The sequence below is a fragment of the Acipenser ruthenus genome, chromosome 5 (assembly GCF_902713425.1).
Source record: "Acipenser ruthenus chromosome 5, fAciRut3.2 maternal haplotype, whole genome shotgun sequence".
NCBI classification, from domain to species: domain Eukaryota; kingdom Metazoa; phylum Chordata; class Actinopteri; order Acipenseriformes; family Acipenseridae; genus Acipenser; species Acipenser ruthenus.
Genome location: NC_081193.1, coordinates 65,207,461 through 65,231,434, shown reverse-complemented (window position 1 = coordinate 65,231,434; position 23,974 = coordinate 65,207,461). Strand labels below are relative to the sequence as shown.

General features: G+C 38.8%; 1 protein-coding gene across 3 annotated transcripts in view; it reads left to right on the top strand.

Moving 5' to 3' along the window:
* Window positions 1–23,974, top strand: part of disc1 (DISC1 scaffold protein) — a 131,356-nt gene that overhangs the window by 22,107 nt on the left and 85,275 nt on the right. For all 3 annotated transcript variants that reach the window (XR_009328724.1, XM_059024383.1, XM_059024384.1), the window contains exons 3-7: window positions 9–78; window positions 14,809–14,962; window positions 15,935–16,061; window positions 17,876–18,108; window positions 22,474–22,528. Coding sequence is in view for 2 of the 3 variants with exons in the window: in XM_059024383.1 (XP_058880366.1) it covers window positions 9–78; window positions 14,809–14,962; window positions 15,935–16,061; window positions 17,876–18,108; window positions 22,474–22,528 (639 nt within the window). In the remaining variant the exon portion in view is untranslated. The remainder of the gene's footprint in view (window positions 1–8; window positions 79–14,808; window positions 14,963–15,934; window positions 16,062–17,875; window positions 18,109–22,473; window positions 22,529–23,974) is intronic.

Sequence of the window (23,974 nt, the reverse complement as noted above, 5' to 3'; positions counted from 1 at the left end):
GTTTTTAGATTGAGGCTTCATTGTTAAAGCTTCAGAAACTTCAGGAGAAGGCAATACAAGAGGATGACTATGACAGAGGTAAATCAAGGAAGATTAGATGAGAGAATAATCCACTAGACACCCATTAAATGATGTAGATCTAGTGGAAATAATCTAGTTAACACTGCCGGAGGCACAGTTCCAAAATACAGGCTTCTTTCAAAGACTGTTTGCATTTTGTTTTGTAATCAGGTGGGATGTCAGGAAACCAACCACCCTTAAAATCAGTGTCTCGATTTAAATCACTTTTGTTTGCCGTAGAATATGGCTAAAAGACAGAGAAACATATATGTAGCCAGCTGTTATAGTAATTGTAATTAACAAAATAATTCAATTTTACACTTCCATTAACAACATACGGCTCAGTTATGCAGTTTTTAAAGAAACACATATGTTTTAATTTTAAAACATGATAGCTGGTACTACTTTAGATTTAAAGGAAACTATCAGTTACTATGCCTTATTCTTGGTTTATCTGTTTGCACTCCCTGGGTCATTTCACCTCACCATTGTCTTCTGTGTCAAAGCAAGGCTGAAAGCATGTCAGTCAATAGGGGAAGTAGCTGATTGGTTATTGACAGGAAAGAAGCCAATCAAAAGATCTGGACAATTTCACTCTCCAGGTGAAATGACCCAGGAAGTACAAGACAGTCAAAGAGCATGTTAGCAATCTTGTTAGCTGGGCTCCCATTTCTACATTCTCATTCCCATCGCCAGTGGGCAATCCTCAAATAAATTAAGCTGTTTCTATCAAAGAGCCAGACATCTCTGCGGCATATACCTTTCACTCAAAAAAGGTGCTCGCACCTTATACAAAGGACGAAGGGTTTTAGGGTCACTCTGTAACACTAGTGAAGTACCAGGCAGTATGGCATGTTTTGAAATGAAAATACATGTTTTCTGTAACATGTTAGTTTCAAAACTTATATAATGAATAGATGTGCATGGTGGAGAAGAAAACAAAACAAAAAAAGAAAACTATTTTGTTAGATTTAGTCACTTTAAGGATCCTCATTCTCATTATTGCAAGTTAAGTAAACTCATGCTCACCTTACATATTGCTTCTCCACACTATCGTTCATGAGTTATGATCAATATTTGTGACTCATTCTTCCAAATAAAAGCACTAATTCAGACCCTGGTATTCTGAGTTGACCTATAATCCAAAACACATAATTAATTGCCTGCTGAAAAAAAATACATTTGGTACATTCAGCATAACAAAAAGATTCACGTCCGAGTCTTTGCAAACTTTGCATATTTCTGAACTGCAAAAACATAAAAGAAAGACTAGACCAGGCAGTTTTAGTGTGATATGGATTATGATTCATCACTGCTCTGAGCAAAAGACTAATTTTAGCCGGTGCAGGTTGAAACTGTTTTGGATTTGTGAGTTTACTATCTAACTATTTGAAACCATTGATGACCGCCCAGTTTTACTACTAAAAATAAACACATTTTGTCTTGCTATCATCCAAGGTTTTCCTGAAAATATATGGCTACCCTTTGAAGCGTGAAAGGCTGTTGAAGTTGGTATTAACTGATCTTTAAAATACTGAGTCCAGTTGGATAGCAACATTTTTGCATCTTGAAATACACACCAGTTTTGTCATTGGTGGATAGTTTTGTTTGAAAAATAGCAGTTTCAGTTTTAGAATCAATAAAATCCTTTATTATGTGCTGTATTTTTGGAAAGAGCAAATAAAACCGACTTTTTGCATTTTACAACTGAGTTTGCCATGTATAACCTCCTATTGCTATCATGACTTACATTTCTTAATATACTGGTAACATAAATCCCAATGAAAAAATGGAAACTGCAAACACCTGGCAACTTCAGTCCAGGACAAAAATTCATTAAACTGAAAGGCAAGCCGTAGACCTTAAGCAGATCCATAAAACTAAAAGAAATGACACTGATTTTATTGGCTTTTTAAAAGTTTTCGTATACAGGTTTGTTTTTTTTAGCAAATTAACTTGTAATATTTGTATACCTGTCACAGAGTTAAAGATATATTAGTAGAAGCAGGAGCATACATATTTACTTCACTTTAAAAAATTTGAGTCCACCAAAATCTAACAAACAGACACAGAGGTGGTATATATCTGGTTAATAACAAACATGATTGTGGGATAGTGCAGCTTAAAATATGTGTTTTTCTTTACTGCCATTACTGTAATATGGCTGCTGTAGAGCAAGTCATTCAGTGCCAGTCTCAAATAGTAACAGAAAACTGAACACGAAGCAATATTTGGCTTCCTATTTGGTACTGATTAAATGCTGTGCATACAATGATGCCATTTTGGTAGGCCGATAAAGCATATCAATAAAACATCATTAAAGTCAGCATGATTCAAAAGTGAATTAAGCAGATTCATTTTTGTATTGAATATTCTAATTACAGCTTAAACAAGAATAAGCAAAGGTCAGTGTCCTTGTGAAAATTAAAGAAAGATCCTGTAACAGCCCTGCACGTGTAAATAATAGTTTTTTGTTGGGTTTGTAAACAAAATGTGTTTAATTTTACACATACAGTTTGTGTTAGATAGGGCATCCCCTCCCTGCCTAATTGAAATCCAGGTTGTGGCCAGGTGTTAATTTGCTAATTGATTATTAATTAACCATGGCCTTTAAAACAGGGCTGAAAAACCAGTCCTTGGTGCTGTGCTTTGTCTACCAGCTGGAAGCCTCATGACTGTGTGCAGATCCAGGGCGAGTGAACCAAATACGCGACCACCGTGTGTTTAACGGGGGCTGTAAGCGCAACCAAGGACCACTGAGAAAAGGATTTCATTTAGAGGATTTTAATCCCACTCCAGTTTATTCAGTGTGTGTTATGAAGGTTCCTGGAGGCGGACCGCCGTTGTCCTTCTGCACTAGGACTGCCATTGCTGGTACCCTAGTGGCAGCCACCTACCACTGCACCTGCCTATTTCTCTGTAAATAAAACCCAGTCGCCTGCGAGGCGTTTTCAACTTCAACCTCTTTGTCTCTCTTGTCACTTAGCGGATACCCACACAGTAACAGAACACCCCTGTTGCAGACCCTTAAAAGGTCTTTGTTGCTAGTGTAAATGGGTTTCAGTGGGGCTGGGTAACTGCTGAACCCTAAGAAATTAAGTTATGTGATCCATGAATGCCGCCTTTGTCTTCCTGGGACAAGCAGGCTTGTGTGTTCTTAAACCAGTTATTCACTGGATGTTCTGTGTCTCACACGAGTGTTGGAACTCCCCTCCCACAGATTCAAATTCAAAACCTACTGTACTATTCTTGTAGAGTAATTTTGAAACTGTCTACGTTACCACACTTGACATAGGGGTTCAGCAACACTGCAGAAAAAAGTGTCTCATACCTGTGGGATTAGGTTGAGATGTAGCCTTGTATACCGAAGAGTAAAGTTGTTTTGGGATCTGAAGCAATATACTTTACCTGCAATTCTACTCTACTAGAAGAAGCAATAACATTTCAGAAAATGTGGGGTTCTATTGGGAAAACCTCCAAGTGTGCTATTGTTGGATCAAGTGTGTTATTGTGCTAATTAAATATTTTATATATTAAAATGATATGCTGTAATGAGGCTAATTATATTTGCACCCTTGGCATTGTACCGACAGACAATTGCTTAGCAGGCATTCTTTTCAGGAGTGCTCGGTTTGTCCAGACCCTTTTATAAAGATCTTTTTTTTTTATGTGCAGTGTGTGTATTTTTAGTTCACCCTTTTATTGATTTTCCTATTCTGAAATGAATAGTGTAACAAGGTTTAAAAAACAGTTGTACCCAATAATAAAAAATAAGTTAATTAATTAGTATAGCCCTCAATTGTATAGAATATCTTCATATTTAGTCTTCTCTTATTTGTTTTATTCTAATTTGAAAAGCATTGGAAATCACTTTGTTTTTAATCAGTGCATAACTAGTAAAACAGTCTTTCACAAGAGCCCCTATTGTGAGGAAAGGGCAGGATTTAGTAGCAAGTGATTTTCAAATTAAATGTGTAAATTAAATCAATCCGTTAATGCTTAATTGTCACAAGTCACATACATCACTACCTGTCTCAACGACTTGATAAGGTGAACTCGTTAATCAAAATGCATGTTAACGAGATCAAGAAAAATGAATGGACACATAATTCGCTGTTATGTAAACTACTTGTGTACAGGGAGACAGCTCTCGCACCAGCCAAATGGAAATAGAAAATAATGGGAATATCTATTTTGTGTATAATTTCTAAACTTCATTCAAATTTGTGCACATTTATTTAGAACACTTCACATAAACCCCATTCATTTACCCTCATTCAGAGAGATATTTTGCCATGTACTATATACAACTCTTTTAATGTGCATTTTGCAATATTTTTTTGGTTAAAAAGAAAAAAAATACCGTAAGCCATCGATGTATATTGGTTGGAATTTATTTTCTTATGTTGACATCTACTTTTGTATGTATTGTAGCGTTTTCTGTTTTTGGGAGAGAAGTGAGACTGCAACCATGAGTAGATTATTTGTGGTACAGTAATAATTAATAAAATAAATTAATAAAGTGAGGGAAGGGAAGTGGGAGTTGAAAATGAAAATAAATGATTACAATTAGGCTTATTATTTGGTTTTCCCTATACACTTTCCCCCTCTGTCTGTCTATCTCTCTGTCTCTCCTTCTCTCTCACTCTTGTCTTCCCCGAATCTCCCGGTCTTTTCCACGTACCCCCTCATGTGCCACCGCTCCCCCCGCCCCTTACACAGACCCCCGCTCCCCAAGTCTTTCCTGCAACTCCATTCCCCTGCACGCACACACACACACAAAGCAACCCCTGCAGGCGCTTCCGCACACACACACACACACAATCCTAATTCTCTCCCCTCCCCTCTATATATATAAATACATGTTTCAAGTGCCATTGGTGTTTGTAGTTGTTAGTTATTATACATGTATATCATGTATGTAACACTTCAATATATATTTATTAACTTTTAAAATTACGATAGAACTCCCTAATCCAATACACAATTTGTTTATAATTAATTGTTCTGTGAATTCCTCTAATCATGCATTTTCTCTGTTACTCTTTGCACGCCTCTGCGATAAATAAACTCAACATGAGGGGGCTACCGAGTGGTAAAGGCGCTCCTCATGGAGTGCAGGATGCGCCCAATAGCCTGGATGTCGCCGGTTCGAGTCCAGGCTATTCCAAGGGGCGGCGCACAATTGGCCGAGCGCCACCCGGGGTGGGTGGATTTTAGGTTGGCCAGGGTGTCCTCGGCTCACCAGCGACCCCTGTAGTCTGGCCGGGCGCCTGCGGACTTGCCTGTAAGCTGCCTAGAGTTGCGTTGTCCTCTGACACTGTAGCTCGGAGGTGGCTGCATGGTGAGCCTGCAGTGTGTAAAGAAGCGGGAGGCTGACGGCATCTTCGCCCCTCCCGAGTCAGTGCAGGGATTGTAGCGGTGAGCTGACCCTAAAAATAATTGGACATTCTAAATTGGGAGAAAATAATAAAGGAAATAAAATAAACTCAACATGATTAACCACCGAACACTTACAGTATTGTAACAAACTGTGGTTCCCGCAGGCAGGAGTTTTTCAACACAGGAGACCACACACAGGCGGAGGTGGGACGCGAACCCGGGACGTCCCGCTCTGAAGCACAGCACCGATACTGCTGTACAAAAGAGCCGGCTCCTTTATACAGCGGTATCGGCGCTGTGCTTTAGTGCGAGAGGACCCGGGTTCGCGCCCGTCCTCTGCCTGTGTGTGGATTGCCTCGCCTTGTGTGATGCACCTGCCTGCGGGAACTGAGGTACGCTACAATAGTGTCAGAAGTGGATGCAGGTACCCCGGCACGCACTTGTCAGACTGGTGCACAAGTCCGGGGTGGACTTGAGGCTGGTGGGGGAGAGTGTAGCGTGCACGGGGGTAGGGGTCAGGGCTGGTAGGTGACGCAATCTGAAAAGACAAAAGTCCGATATCTGCCCCTGCAAGGGAGCCGGCTCTTTTGCAAGAAGCGTATATCAGGCTTTTATGTCTTCGTGTGTGATTACGTCACCTACCAGCCCTGCTGCTGCCTTCCCCCGTGCACGCTACAGTATTATAAGAACATTTTATATGCATACAAACGTGTGAAGGTGAAAGTGTACATTGCACAATATAAGTGTCGGGGGAGTCTGACAACATTACAAATACGTCTAGGCAAAATCCATGCCAATGATCTCGATCACATTCCTAGTGCATCTCTGTGTGTTCTTGACGCCTGTTCTTTGTTCTTGTGTGGATAAGACACAGGTGTTAAAAGCAAATCCGCAATCACCTAAGGAAACTTTATCATAATATCTAATATGTCGTTTTCTATACCAAGATTTCAGTTGTATAATTTAAACGAAATCTACAGTAGATGTCAGCTGTCATATAATGTACGTATGCAGAATTCAAATGGGCTAATTGATAATTTCTTGGTAATCACTGGGTGATTTAGCAATATAACAAACGTTCTGTAAGGTTACAAATGATTAAAATAAGAATAAATCTAATTCATAACCACAAGTATAGAAAAAGCTCAACTATTTTCATAACTACAAACACTGAATTATCGCGGTAGTCTGTAATAAATTAAACCTGGTCCTGTACACTCTCTCTCTGTATTAAAGCTGTTTCAAGGCGAGTTATATACTCTTTCGTTAATTAAAACCCTCTTTTTCCAAGTGCAAATTAACTCCTGATAAATTATGACAATTAACACAGCTTTGCTTTTAAATTCCCACGCAAGAAGTCCTGCTTGTTAAGATATTAACATTATTTCATAAATCAACATAATTTCGTAAATCACATTAGGACGCTTATTTAATAACAAAATAGGCATAACAACCACTTGAAAATACCAAAATCAATGCTACTTACCGATTTCTTGATAACACTGGTCGAACTTTTGAAAATCCTGCCCAATATACCTTGTATAGTAGTATTGTATCTTACAATGGCTGGTGCTGCCCTCTTATGGAAGTTTACATTACTGCAGCTGTTACTTGTCCACAGCTGCTGCTGTAGATTGTGAGGGCTCTCTGGCTCTCATTACCCAGCTCCTTGCTCATTTCATTGATTCCATCAGCCTAGATCCCTTTGGGTTAAGCCACAGCTGGATTTTTTAAATTGAGGTAGCTTTCCTGTACTAATGTCCTTTCTATACTTGTCTACAGTGCTGAAAGAGTTCATTCCAGAAATATAGGCTTTTCAAGCACTACACAAGGGATCAAAAAAATATAACTGCTGTTCTGCTGTTCTGCACTGGATAACTGAATCAACTGCAGCCCTCAGCTTCTATAGCCTTGGGGTACACTTAGATGCAGGGCCGGATTAAACACGCGGGGGCATAAGATAAACCAATATTTTGGGGTCCCTATGCATGTTATTGTGAATGGTGTTATTGGCACATTGGTTAATCCGGCCCTGCGTTGGGTACAGAGTGTAGTGTGAGCGGAGTGTGGAGTGGAGCGAGCCAGTTGTATATGGAGCGGGGCAGCGGTGCGGACATTTCCAGCTCGCTCTTCTTTCACAGGACTGATAAGAACTGAGCACGGTTTTATTTATCTTAATTACATGTTCGGCCATGGTGTTTGAACAAACAAATAAACAAACAAACAAAAACAAGGTGACAAATACAGATGCAGTCACTGTACAGTATTTTCCATCATGCCTGTGCATGGTAACCATTAATTTTCCAGTTTCAAACCAAAATTAGGCACTTTTATGTTTTGCAGACTTAAGAATTGCATAAAAAAAACGTTTTATATTCGATGTGATTGGCGTTGCATTTTATAATTCATTATGGAGGGAAAAATATATATTCTCCCGATTGTGGAGCTGCTATATAAAAATAATAGAAACGTCCAGTGTGTCCATTTGTCTACAGTTACTATATAGCCTATATTGTTCTTATACAGTTCATCGTTATGCTCCAATACAGTGCTGTGAACGCGGTTTATATTTTCTGCACTCTTAAGGATAGTTCATACACTACAGTGTGGTCTGTTAGCCCCGTGTGTTCATGGGTTGCTTTGAGCTCCCTATGAGATATACAAACAAGCCCAGTATAAAGCTAATTTGATGCAAATCATATGCAAGTTTGATATCTGTGAGTGCACCTTACACAACATCGTAGGAACCTGTTAACCTGTTAATTGCAAGATTTACTAACTTTTACTTTATTTGCAATTTACGCTTTTTTCCAATAATAATGAGAAAGCATCTTTAATCGAATTAGATAACTTATCTGCACACTTTGTGTAGGCTTGTGTCTTTGCTGATCATAGCTGGGCATGAGGCTTGTTAAACTGTGTATGCCTTTATTGCCTTGTACCATACGACAGAAATCACATGCGAGTGATAATAATGAAATCTCAGTGTTAATGATCATTTTAATTAACATTCAGACATCTGTGTGGGAACATAGAACACAAAATGATGCAATATGAATCACAGACATAACAAAAGCTTCAGTCCCAGGCAGTAAAGTACAAAAGCATATGCAAGTGCATAATATAACATCCACTGAGGTTAATGGATGTGACAGAGACTTGATTCTTGGTGAGAAATCTCCCTGTAAAGGGAACAGTGCCCTGGACTGGATGGCCAGACAAATCATTCCCAGGTTTAGGCGGAAGTCGGCCATCTAGAAAGGGGGCGGAGCTACGGTACACAAAATCATTGACCCGGAAGAGAAACGTGGCAGCCGCGGATTGGAGGAGTGGTTGCAATCGTTAACCAAAGGGGCGTGATTGATGGTATATAAGGGGGCATAGTGAGGTGATCTGTTCCTTTGTTATGGTTAACGCTAACCTGGAAGGAGAACCGTGTTAAAGTATTGTGAGTGTTTTGTTTGTTTTGTCGTGTGTAATTATATACTTGTTTATTGTTATTAGACAGCTGTCGCTACAGGTCCGCACTAAACCCGGACAACACTGCACCTTTTTTCACGATAAATTGTATTTCACCACTAGCATTATAGAACTCGCTTTGGGCTTGTGATCGTGTGTGTCTTTGTGTGTGTCTTATTGTCTTCATCACTGCAACCTGTGTATTATTATTTTGGGACTGCTACCTGTTGTTTTGCCAGTGCAATGCCTGGGTTATACTTTGTGGTCACCAGACCAGGATTATAAAGGTAAATAAAATCAGTTTGGACCGTGAACTTTGTTGTTTGTCTTCTGTTTCACAATCACATCACCACTACACCTGCGCACTGCAAACCACTTTGCCACAATGGGTCAGTGGTTTTGTTAGTTTACCAGAAAGTCCAGCAGCTAATATATACAATAGCAGCAGATTGATATCTATATATATAATATCAAAATAAAAGGCATGTTTTATGTGGGCACTCGGGCTGCGGTTCTGGGCATTCTGGCGGTGGCTCTGGGCAGTCAGGCGATGGCGCTGGGCCCTCCGACGGCTGCTCTGGGCAGTCAGGCGATGGCGCTGGGCCCTCCGGCGGCTGCTCTGGGCAGTCAGGCGATGGCGCTGGGCCCTCCGGCGGCGGCTCTGGGCCGTCAGGCGATGGCGCTGGGCCCTCCGGCGGCGGCTCTGGGCAGTCAGGCGATGGCGCTGGGCCCTCCGGCGGCTGCTCTGGGCAGTCAGGCGATGGCGCTGGGCCCTCCGGCGGCTGCTCTGGGCAGTCAGGCGATGTAGCTGGGGTCTCAGGCAGCAGCTCCGGGCAGTCTGGACATGGTGGGGCTGCTGGCGCCTTCCGGGATTCGGAGGGTGGGACCAGCAGCAGTTGTCACTCCTGCTGTCTGTCGGTGCTCTGCTCTTGTTTCACGCCAGTTGTAGGTGCCCTTCAAAGGCCTGGGGCAGGGGGTTGCACTGGTGGCCGTCGCCGCTCCTGCCCTCTGCTCACACCCTTTGCAGGAGCCCTTGAAAGGGCTGGCGCTTGCAGCGGTAGCGGCTCCTCTCTCCCTGGCAGTCGGGCTAGCAGCACCTCCCTCTCAGGATCTGGAGACGGCACCGGCTCCCTTTCTTGCCTTCGGGGACGGCTGCACCTCTTCCGTTTTTGTTTTCGGGCAGGCAGCTCTTCTCCTTCTGGGCAGGGACAGCGCCCCACTTTGTGCCCGAACTCCCCTCAGACAAAGCACCAACCCTGGTCCTCTAGGTCCTCCCCTCCACCATCCCACCGGATCCGGGACAGGTAGGGATTCCAGCCGCTTCACAGGTCCATCGCTCTCTCCCGCACACAGGCTGTACTCTCTGGCGCCCAGGCGGGAAGCACCTCCCTCTCTGCCCCTGGAAACGGCACCGGTTCCCTCGCCCCTCCTCCTCTTGCTTCGGGGCAGGAACCTGGGACCTCCCACACTGAAGCATACCACCGATATAGCTGTACAAAAGATCCGGCTCGTTACAATATTTATTTATTTATTTTTAATCTTGTTGATAGCCGTGTCAGGCTTTTTTTTTTTTCAATGTGTTTTTGAAATTACTATTTTTTTACTGTTTGTTTGTAGCTGATCAGTCTTTTATTAGATCTATATAAATTATCTACTTCATTGTTAATTAGTGTTTTTATTTATTTTTTTCCCTTTGGCCTTAATTGTGACTTCCATTTAAGGTCTTATTTTTTTCCTGTTCTTGGTCTTTGAACTTGGGATTTATTTAGATTCAGGGACAACTTCAATTTAAATAAATACACATTTAAATTTTCGAGTACATTCAGTGTGTTTAATATATTTGTCTTATTTCAACATCTCACAAATTTTGGCCACCAGCCGCCACTGGCTTCAAGTAAAATATTATAAACCCAAAATACCACTCAAGTACTGTCGATCAAGACCCAAAGAAAATCCTTATAACAATTTGTTTTACAGATGCAAGGAGACAAATTTGAAATTAAAAGCATTTAGTATGCCAAAAAATAAATACATAAATAAAAAACCTGCTTTTCATTCATTACCAATAATATAAAATAACATATAATATTTGGCCACTCTGGCTTTATTAGTGAGTGACACTTATGGGAATATATTGTTTCTCATTTTATTTCAGTTTCTGTGCTAAGTTAAAGCACTGGCATAAAAAAGGTTATTAAACTACATTGTAATATTCAAAATATCAACTTACTTGAGGATGTAGCGATTCATTTGGAATTATGATCACGAGTAAATGCCTGAAAATAAACAGAAACTCCTTGTTTTTCTTTGCTGGTGCTAGGCAGCTTCCATACTTGGTACGGTACCATCATCCTTTGAAGTCTTGTGTGGAGGAAAGACACATTCAAAACCTGTGGTACACCTTGTGCTCTATGCTACTCCTGTTATACCCAGTAGATGGCAGTGTACTGTAATTAAAACGGCTTATATGTACAGTAGTTATATATTGGTTTGATTTGAGTTACTGGTAGTAGCAGTTCATACCAGTAACATCTACTTTAACTATTTTCCCCCACCTTCATCAAACCTGTCCTTCTTCCTCTTAAGAATACAGTTTCCATACCCATCCTTTCCTTGGCCTTTGGTGAGTCTGCTTATCTGCTTGCGCAATGCCAAATTGCATGGTGTTTATGTGCACTGTGGGTTGAGTGGAGACTACTAATCTTATTTTACATTTACTGTACTTTAATCCAAAATGCATCCATAGGTGAAAGAGGAATCAGTTTCTTTGCTTCTTTTTTAAAAAGCCATGGTCTTGGCAGTCAGGCAAGAGAAATCTGCTCCTTAAGGGATTAAACTAAAAAATAATAATAATAACACTAACAACCCCTCACCTTACTGTGCAAATAGATTTCCTTTGAAATACCATATATTAACCCTCTAGCATTTGCTTTCTGTTGACTCACCATTCAGGGGTAACTAGGGTTATTGCAAAAGTCTACTGGAAGCCATGATAGTAGTATAGTATTTCATGTCAGATTTTGAAATGTCACATTTTTACATTTTTGTTAGTTTTTCATGAAGTATACAGAAAACTACAAAGTGGAATGTAATTCAATATGATAACGTAACATTACAAAGGTTTCATTCGACTTTATGAAGCAAAACGAGTTCATTCAATTGATGCAAAACTGTTGGCCACAGCTGTACATACTGTATATTATATGTTGCTTCAGACAATATGTTTTATTTACACAAAGCCTGATGTGATGAATTGTACTGCGTTCGTTACAGTTAATGTCCTATGTGTGAAAGTGTTTCAAAGTGAATTTATTTAGAGAAATTGCAGGACAACAGAGTTTCAGCATGTTTCGATGGTAAAATTGCAGTTTATGCCCTCAACGTGACTGCAGTGTTATATAAAAAGACTTACTATATATATATATATATATATATATATATATATATATATATATATATATATATATATATATATATATAACAACAATAAATCACAATATTTGAGTAATTGCAATAAGAACCACTTAATGATTGCAAACATCATAAAAAGCATAGTTAAACAAATATTTAAATATGAAGATACTTGCTTTTGAATTATAATGGAGGTCATAGTTAATTAGTAATCATGTTCTGTGTTCTGTTTCTGTCTTTAAGAAGAAATTTCAATGAATAATACAACAATATCAAAAATTGCTCAATATTTTGTTTCTAATTACAGGAAATCATTAATTGGGTTAGGAGGGCAATTGAAGGAAGATTCTGCTGATGTCAAAGTTCATTTTTGTTTTTCCCTTTTGACCTTTAAAAAATGTGATAGTGAGGAAGTGGAATGGACATATTTCCACTTGACCTTTGTGTAATAGATTGCTGGATGTTCTGGCGTGGAGTATTCTGGCATTGATAGATTTGACAGCACATTGATGTGACAGGAGCTTATTGTTTGGAAGGAGATATGTGTTGAAATAAAGCACTTGAAGGTATGCTGCCGTACAGCGTGTAGTTTTTACAGGTCTGTTGAACCCGTCGCTGCCTGTGGTGTGGGCTGCTCAGAGAATCCACTCTTTAAGCAGTTACAGTACATACATAATGTGTTCTACTAGTTGTTACAAGACACCCTTACTGGTGCCTGACTGATATACTACACCCCACCCCCAACACTGAGATGCCTTACAGAGAACATTCTCAAAAAATATATACAGTGCCTTGCATAAGTATTCACCCCCCTTGGACTTTTCCACATTTTGTAGTGTTACAACCTGGAATTAAAATGGATTTAATTGGGATTTTTACCATTTGATTTACACAACATACTTAACACTTTGAAGGAGCAAATTTTTTTTTTTATTGTGACACAAAAGTTAATTAAACAAAAAAAAAAGACATTTGTTGGTTGCATAAGTATTCACCCCCACATGATGCTGCCACCACCATGCTTCACCGTGGGGATGGTGTTCTCAGGGTGATGAGCAGTGTTGGCTTTGCGCCACACATAGCGTTTTGCGCTAAGGCCAAAAAGTTCAATTTTGGTCTCATCAGACCAGAGAACCTTTTTCCACATGTTTGCTGTGTCTCCCACATGCCTTTTGGCAAAATCCAAACGGGATTTGATATGGTTTTTTTCCGCAATGGCTTTCTTCTCGCCACTCTTCCATAAAGCCCAGCTTTGTGGAGCGTCCGGGTTATAGTCGTCCCATGGACGGTTTCTCCCATCTCAGCTGTGGATCTCTCCAGCTCCTTCAGAGTTACCATTGACCTCTTGGTTGCTTCTCTGACTAATGCCCTTCTTACCTGGTCACTGAGTTTTGGTGGACGGCCTTCTCTAGGCAGAGTCGCGGTTGTGACATATTCTTTCCATTTTTTAATAATGGATTTAACGGTACTCCGGGGGATGTTCAAAGTTTGGGATATTTTTTTATAACCCAGCCCTGATTGGTGCTTCTCCAGAACTTTATCCCAGACTTGTTTTGATAGCTCCTTGGTTTTCATGGTGCTGTTTGTTTAGATATGCTCTCTAACAAACTCTGGGGCCTTCCAGAAACAGGTGTATTTAATCTGAGATCATGTGACACTTTAATTGCACACAGGTGGACTCCATTCAACGAATTATGTGACTTCTGAAGGCAATTGGTTGCACCAGAGCTTATTTAGGGGTGTCACAGCAAAGGGGGTGAATACTTATGCAATCAAGACTTTTCAGTTTTTTATTTGTAAATAATTTTGAAAAATATGTAGATTTTTTTCCCCACTTCGACATTATGGACTATTTTGTGTAGATCAGTGACAAAAAATCCCAATTAAATCCATTTTAATTCCAGGTTGTAACACTACAAAATGTGGAAAAGTCCAAGGGGGGTGAATACTTATGCAAGGCACTGTATATATATATGTATATATTTATATCTCATGCTCTCCTGAACTAGAATTGTGATCCAAGTCATGTATAATTACTTCACCTGGTTTGACCAAAGGAAAAAAATTACATCAAAGTTTATCTGAAGTGACATTGTTGTAAGATGTTTGCCTGTTACAAGCAACTGTATTGCAACCTAACATATTCCATAAAATCAGCCTTTTTAACCTCAAAGCAGTGGGTCTTTCATTTCCACATATGAAAGGGAAGCTTTGGGATGAATGTTAGATAGAAGGAACTAGCAAGTTTTGCTTAGTTTGGATAAAGGGTGGAAATATTTTCTGGGTGCAGAACAGAAATACTAGCCTCCTAGAAGAAATCATAGTGTAATTCCATAAATCCATTATGTACTTCCATGTCGTTTGTGTCATGGTACCCATAAAGAAGCACTATAGGGTCTGAATTACATTCTGCTGTTTCAGAAAAGCAATTTGTATTTAAATGGGAAAATGAAACTGATCACTTTTGTTTTTTGAAATACTTTGCTTTTACTCTAGCTGACAAATTCAGAAAGAAATTGGTAGAGCTGAAAAGAGAGAGAAGTACCCTAAAGGTTGGACTGCCATCAAGACATCCTATAGTCTCTAGGTTTCTGGAAAGACTGAAAGACCAGGCACAATCGGCCTTACAGCAAGCTTATCGTGACTGTGGGTGAGTAGAGAAATACATTTTAGATTTTTTTTTTTTTTTATCAGGTGTTTTAAAGTGTATTTGATCAGAGCAGCATTATTCTTTTACTGAATTTTGCAAATTATATTGACTTTATTTACCAAAATACCCTATGGGGGTGCCAGGTTGTGTTAACACAGTAAATCTGTTGTACTTTCAACAACAGAATATATTGTATTTACAGCCAGCATTCTATAAAGATCTAAGGCACAGGTAATGAGTACTTACACTAGTTGTATTTAATGATCCTTTCAGTTGTTATCTTAACCACAATGCATTACAAATTAACTGTTATATTATTATATACAGTTAGTGGACAAAAAAATGGAAACACCTGGGTAAATGAGGGACACCAAGTATATTGAAAGCAAGGGCTTCCACACAGGTGTGGCTCATGCAAATAACATCCCAGCATGCTTAGGGTCATGTATAAAAATGCTGGACAGGCCTGGTTGCCTATAATTATGGCTAGCATGGCTGCAAGAGGAGACCTCAGTGACTTTGAAGGGTGACTTTGAGGGGTGATTGTTGGGGCGCGTTTGGCAGGAGCTTCAATGACCAAGACAGCTCAACTTGTTGATGTTTCACGAGCAACGGTGTCTAAGGTGATGTCGGCATGGAACTCTGAGGGGAAAGACATCATCAGCAAAGGGCAACAGTGGGCAGAAGCGCATACTCCAGGATCGTGATATCCGTGCATTAATTTGAAGTGCAAGGCAAAACAGGCGAGCAACTGCAGATCAATTGACTGCAAATTTCAACCTGGGGCGCGAGCAGCCAGTTTCATCAAAAATGGTCCGCCGAGAACTCCACAGAGCGGGATACCATAGTGGGCCAACGCCCTATTAAGTGACTTTACATTGGTGTTTCCATTTTTTTGTCCACTACATGTAGTATTGCAGGATAATTACTGTTTAACATAAACTTGATAAACCCGCTTTCATTATGTTTAAGGTCTGACAATGAAGGGATTCGACATTCACAAAAGCTAGAAAAGGAGGTCACATGCTCAAGTCAAGAGAAGACACAGGGATCTATATTCAGAAGAGGCCGACTCATTCAAGAAAAGCAACAGTTAAAGGTAATGGATAAGGAGATTTCATATTCTTTTTAGTGTGTTGCAGCAAATGTGTTGGAATCTCTGTGTTACACATTATGAGCTTTATAAAATGGCTTGGATAAATTAAACGCAGTGATTGGCTGAATCAGATCACAAAAGGGAACTATTTTGAAATAAAATCTTTATTTGTTTTTTGTTTTCATTTTATAAGCGCAATAACCCACTTCTGGGCGGTTAAAGGCAGACAATGCAGTAAGATATGTCCTACCACACATCCTGTGTGGGTTATTGCTTACATACACAACCTGGGCATTTCTCTTTGTATGCTTTTATAGACTGACACAGTTTATTGAATATCAGACTTTATTTAATCCACCCAAACATACCTCTTTAAATAACCCAGGCCCTATATTCCACATGCTTTCTAACATTCAGTGCCTGCTCATTAGTATAAGTGCTGTTTTAAGTAAATTAAAATACTCTTCAGTATTTTATATGACATCAAATATCTAATTAAAATAGATTTCAACCACCCCTGCTAGTTTGTGCTTTGGGCAAGACATTGTTACTGCACTCCCTTGCTAACTAAGTATCTTGTTATCCTTGAATAGATAATTGGCTTAATAAATGTCCCATGATTGCAGTGGCACCCCAACTGTTATACATTTACCAATGCAGAATAACTGGGTTGGTGTAGCAGTTCTTTATTTTACCCTTATAAAATTGGTTTCTGCAATAATAACTGATATAATATTAGCACCATATTCAATAAATAAACCAATGTTTAACAGCAAGGTTCATCACAATTGATAGCACAACAGTATTTTAATTGTCTAATACTAGCACTACTGTTTAGATCAATTGAATATACGTCAAATTATAAAATCTATAATTGACACATATCTGTTTGACAAACGTTAATAAAAATTCTAAACGTGTAACACTGTGACCAGGATGGCTGGTGGTGTCATCAGACCAGGAAGACAGTGGACACACAGACAACAATACTGGGGTAATAAATGTTCTGCTTGCACTTTTTAATAAATAAAAGATTTAAACAAGACAATAACACTTTGTAAAATAAAACGGCACAGTAGTCAAAGCAGACAAACAAAACAAATGGACACGGAACAAACAAGTATCGTGCTGGTGGTAAACCAGCATGTGTAGCAATTGTTATTGGTTTTTAGTTTCTCTTTAAGCTTTGCTTCGCTTTACCTCCCAACCCTCATTCTGCCTCCGAACACACTCCCCGTTCAGCCAAAGCTGCAGGTCTTTTATAGTGTGACCGAAGGATTAACTAGCTATCAATTATCGTATTAACCCCTCGGTCACATTTTGCACAGGTTCAATAAATGCATGACTGTCAGCTCATTAAATAATTACTAGGCGACAGTCACGCAGTCTCACGAGTAAAGTACAAAAATTTAAATAATAACAGTAATGGTGGACAGCTTTTCGTCCGTCCAGCATTTTAAATAATAATAATACAAAATAATACAAAACATGCACAGGGACGGGGAGTACCTCGTCACAAACACTCACTGACTTTTTAATGTTTAAACCAAACAATTAATACCCAGTTGACCCTATTGTAACAAAGGCAAAGTTTGCTCCCATTTTTAAAAAAAAACAAAACAAAGACAATTTTAAGATTAAAACTAGCAAGAAGCAACTTTTTTACTAACTGTTCTTGCACATTTTTTTAATTGCTATTTTTATTATGTATAGAGCCCCTGGTCTGTATGGATTTCCATTGTTTTCTCTGTGTTTATTGCTAGAAATTTATTTAGAAAATTCAAGCCACTCTTTTTATTTATTGTTTACCAAAACAGAAGGAAATTCAGGACCTCAGAAGAAAGTTAGCAGAGCTCGAAGTGAAAGACTACCTATTAAGTAAGGAAATTAAGGAGGAAGACAGACTAATTCAGTCCCAGGACAGTGAGATGCCTTCCCTGCTGAACACACCTCTCAGTGAGCTGCAGGATATGAGTAAAGCCCTGGATGAAATGGAGAACTCTGTCCATCGAAACCACCTCTTCACTGAGCTTCCCCGTCACATAAAGAGGTAAAGACTAACGCAATTGTGGTTACAGGCTGTTTATTTTATTGAATATGTTTGTGTGACAGGATGACATCACAGCCCAGGCTGGTGAATATCAGGAAGTAGACCCAGAGACAGAAGCTGCAAGTTTGAAGGTGCTACTGTGCCTTTTAATTAAATAAATAAACAAAAACAAACGGTACAAACACTAACAAAACCACACTGGTCAAAATAAAAGGCACAAGAGCCAAAACAAAAGGTTTGACAAAAACTCACGGAAATAAACAAACAAACAGACAGCACAGCACGGAACACGGAACACGAAACACAAACCTTCACCACGAACATTAATTCTCAAAACACTAACCATTTCACCACTTGTGATCATCTTATTAATCATGTAAACATTTATTCAATTGAGGGCTCCAGCCACATTCCCACATGTTTTTGCAGGGAGGATTTTAAATCCCTCCCTGCCACCCAATATTCCCCCCACACACACATACCCGCGCAATGGCAGGACTTCCACACTGCCACAGTTTGGTATTCATTTTATTGAATTCAAAATAGGTTTGCTATTTATTCAATTTATTAAACACCAGAACTATTTAGAATGTTTTGGTCTAGTTCTTCAGAACACTTCAGTAACCCTGTAATGCAATTTTTTGTCAATATATCCACTGTATTGATAAGTCAGTTCTTGGAGAAGAAAATATATTCCAACATATGACGACTTTGCTACTCTACTTTTGGGTACAATACATGATTGCTATTCAAGTGAAGGATTAGTAGTTAACCACATGCAAGATGTATATTCTTGCTGACAGAGCTTAAAGAGCAACAGCAAGATTTTTTTTTTTTGGGTGATACCCTTTAAGGGATGAAATGTTGCAGGGGGACAGGTTAATATGGTTACACTCTTGTATACCAGATGTACTTGAAGAGTTAATTACTTAAGATAACACTAATATTTCACAGCCATACCAAGTTGCTCTTTAACCATTCAGCCAGTTAGTTTGCATTAAAATACAATAATCATTAGAAGAGGTTTTGCCCTTTCAGTAAATCATACTCCAAAAATATAAAACCAAGGATGGCTCAACTGAAAAACAAGATACCTCTTGTAGTAATAATCAAAATGAACTGTTCAGCCAGTAGCAGGTGTGTCATTTTCTCTCATCAAGTTCAGCAGCCAAGTGGTTAAAATTACATTAAAAAACAATAGCCATGGGTGGGATTTGGCTACATGGCAGGCTAATGCACAGGGCCAAGCTTTCCCAGTAGGAAGCTATATAGATATCCTGCTGAGGCAGACACTGTGAAGGTCATTCCAATCTCCTATATTTAAAGTTACAGCAATTCTAGTGTTTTTACAGCACTCTGATACATAAGTATGTATTGAATTGGATAGTATGACTGTGGATCCCATTTTCCTCTTATACAGTACATGGAGCTAACAAAATAATTCCTGTAAATGCTTTCCTTCAACGCGAAGTGCAGCATGGAAAAAACTGCAAAAGACGTTCTCCAGTTTACAATGTTGTAAAACAAATACATTAAAAATCAAATACACATTTAACATAATGTATGCATCTTTCATATAGGAAAATGTGGAATCTACGAAGTGACGGTAATACATAATATATAAGATTTACTGGAATCATTTTGTTCGCTCTGTGTACTTTAATGACATTTCACTGGCAGTCGCATTCCTTACTAACATACTTAAACAATGATCCCCATTGGAAATGTATTAAACATCGTTTGTGTACCACATTTGAAGCACACCATGTTGTGGTATAAATAATGGGTTAGAAAAAATAACATAATTAGCAGGTAGAGTAAAGCAATCATTAACTACTGTTTTGAAAACTATTAATAGTGTGCTCTGCTTGAAGAAGAGGTACGGAAACTGTATTTAAAACTAAACAGCCAGATGGTTATTTGAATGTAAACAAAAATGTTTTAGCTGTGGTAAATGCAATCACACAAAGAATAAATGGCAATGTAAATTAAACAGGTCATTGTATGCTGCTCAGAATTGAGGCCTGGGTGAACTAGATATGAATGTCCCTTATAAAAATGAACTATGGTAAAAGTACAAATTCAACAAATTTAAAAATGTTAAATACAGTGTTTACTTTACTTTGTCTAATCCCTGTACATCCTACTCTAGCTTTGCTCTCAAATTACAAATGAAGACAGGGTCTGACACTGTAGCTTGCAGGGATTTTTATTGACTTGCAGGATAAAGTGGGTTTAAAAGCTTGCTTTGTTATTCATGATGGAGAAATCGACCCCCCACTTCTAGGAAAATGGAAGACAAGAAAACCCTGCCTACATCCCAAAATACAATCTAGATTCACTCTGGTTATTGTATCTATTCTTTCATAAAACACTTCTTCCCACAACTTAATTGGGTTCAAAGACAGGATTTGGTTAGCGTGTGGAAGCCTTTGACCATAATTATATTGTACAAATCGTCAACATTATGGGAGTGATCAGTTTAACATACCAAACAAAGAATTGCTATGAATTGTCTTTGAAATAAATAAATAAATAAATAAATTAGGGGTAGTATGTACATTTAATGCTTTTGACTTGTCCACACACATTAATATGTGCCTTGCTAATGACTAACTGTGATGGGGGGGGGGCTTGGGGGGAGAATTCCTCAGAAATATCTGCAGTATAGTGTATCAATACTCTGTGGTATTGTCTGGTACTGTTTACCAGAACTGCTGATAGCTCATAGCTTGCCTGCCATAAGCTGTGAACACCTTCACTGTATGCTTTTTGCAGGGGAAGACATTGAGCAGGTTGCCCCTCATTTTGCGAGTCTTATTTAAGCATGACCGCCCTGGTGCCCTACGTGGAGCATCACGCCTCATGCATATGTTATATTACTGGTTGTTTTCATGTGCATGTGAAAGCTTTCATGAAGAGTAATCTTTTGCTTTTTGCTTTTTAATAATAGTTTTCTCGATGCATATATTATATTTCTTAAGCATAATGGTATGCACGTGCATGTCTAGCTGAATTTGAAGTCTATGAAAGTACAAGAAGCACTATTGTGATACGCATGTATTTTTTTATTGAAACAAAGGGTTATTCATAATTTATGCATTTTTCATTGCATCTATATTTTGATGGTGAAACTGAAATATCATAGATTTGCAAACTGAAACAGAATTACATTTACATAATATGAAATGATAAGTATCTGTAAAATAACTGTTGTTTTTTTAGGCATTTTGCCCTAAAAAAAAAAAAAAAATGTTTTAAACTTTATTTGTAAAAAATATCTTCAAGGGTTTTTGAGACTGTATGCCAAGATTACAATGTCAAGAAGACTCAAAAGAGGTAAAAAAAAAAGGAAAAGATCTGAGGTGGTTTTCTGTTTTGAAATCCATCATAGCCACATGTCAACACGCATCACAAAAAACATCTGTAACCTGTGTTCATCCCCTATTAGTCTTCTTACTAAATTATGTACAAAACTGCGGCAACAGAGGCTATGGCTGAGGGTGGTGATTTCACAGGGACAGAAGACAAACAAGAAGAGGCAAGAACAACAGCCCCTAAAGCTGCCTACAGACTGCTCTGATCATGTCTAGCAAGATTTGGGGTTTTAACATGTTCATTGCTGCTAATTTTTTTATTGTTGAACATATAGTGTTGATTTATTAAATGTTATTACAATTTAATTTAACCATTTTACTGTATCTTGATATCCCCTTTGCATTTTAGCTTCTGTACTGTCCCTAATGTCCTGGTTTGCTGCCATGAATAAGAGAATGCTTCTTGGTTGTTGTGTGGTTGAAAGTTAATCTCTTAATACACTCAATAGACTCGCAGCAAAGACATTAAAAACATGCATACAGAGAATCTGCAACATTAAGGCTGGTTCATACTTCAATCATGCGACCATTGCTGATGACGATTTCTAGTCTCTCTAGAACTCTAGCTGGTTGAATTGCACGACCGTCTCTCGGTTGAGGGGACACTGAAATATGAACCAGGAGGGGGAGCTCTTTAGGGGTAATAAAGAGTTAGTGTTCTGAACTCAAAACTTGGCACCAAAGATGGCCTGCAACAAGAGAGCACCTTCATCGAAAAACCTACAGCGTTTGAAATACCAGGGTTTTCATATAAATGAATGTGAAATGAATCATTTTCAAAATGACAAACAGCCAGATAGAAGCTTAAATTGTGAGCTCTGAAAGCCATAGAAGCATTTCTGTGTTGATTGAGGACAAATATAGATTTCAGAAATTTGAAAAAGATGTCAGTTTAGTGCTTGTCTCAAGGGTGAATACTGTACATCATGTGGGTTGAAGAATTATTGTGCCAAAGAACTTTAACATGTGTTGCATTTGTGTTTCACAGCCTCAAAGAAAGGGAACAATCACTGAGCACAATTATTAAAGAGGCTACAGCAAAAGTAAGTGTGTTTCACTAATTATATCCTTTTAAAGTAGTTCTCAATTTCTAAACATTGTTAGTTCCACAAGGAATTATTGACAAGGAAAACTACCAAAATATATTCAATAATGTATGTATTATACAAAAATACCAACAGATACTAGTGAAATGTTATCAAACATATGTTCCCATACCTCTTGAAAAAGTTCTAAAATACAGTGCCCATATACAAACTGCAGCTAGTACTGCTTTTTCAAGTTCAAGTTTAACTTCCTGAATAGGTTTCTACCAGGTTTCCTGTAGGGATGTACAATAATCTGTCGTATATCTGACTGTTGTGGGACCAGAGTAAGGGTGGATATGTAAAAAGTCGGATGAATGAATCCTGTTTTAAATGCCATTATACACTGCTGTAACAATTCTTATATTCACACAGTTATTGTTTTGAGGTTTAGCTTTTATTAGGGAGCTCCCCTAAATCACTTGTTCAGAAAGATACAGGGTATTAATGCTTATGACGTAGCCGTCTGCAGTGTGGGTGCGTGCATTTTGTGCTGAGTGACAGACAGGAGATCAGGACGGAGGTTGAAGTTGATACGCCCCCGCAGACGAACAGGATTTATTTACATATCAACACACTGAGCAGCTCACTAGACACTACCAGCAATGGCAGCGCACGGAGCACACACAACACAACGTACAAATATCTGAATTAATCTTCTTTGTTCAATAATCAACTAACGTTGCTGAAGAGGTTGCTCATGATGGATAAATTGTTAGGGCGGATGTGTGACGGGCGGATACGTGCAGTGGCGCCGGAAGAATTTTTATAGTGGGGGTGCTGAAAGCCATTGAACAAAACTGTAACCCCTGTATATGATGGAAGCTGCAATGGGGTAACCATGCCCTTCAAGAGTGCAGTGTGGAGATACCGTACAAATTACATTCAAATGACAGAAAAGCTTAGTGTAAAGCTATTGCCTATCATAATACATTCAACAGGTACAATGTTTGTGTGATGTATTGAGTTTAAAGCTGAAAAATCCTGGTTTATAACTGTATTAGTATTGAAAAACAATTGGTATCATAAGCGGTACCTGCCTATTAGTAACATGGCTCATAAGATTAAAAAAAAAACTTTTTACCTACCCATTTTACAGTAAATACAGTTTAGGTTGCAGGCAGCTCATAGAGATTGACAGCATCATCGAATGTCCTGTAAAACATAACATATCGTACGGATGTGCTGGAGCTCAGTGAGGAAATGCTGCCCTAATATTCATCCAGCTCACCCGCCACATACCATCACATTGAAGATCTAAAAGCTGCTGACTAAAATACAGTAAGCAATATAGGCTTGATTTTGCTTGATTTCAGCCTAATTTACTGTGCTGCTTTTTCAGATTCAGGGAACAAGCCATGGCTCACTACAATCTGATGTGACAGATGTCCATCTGTGTTCTTG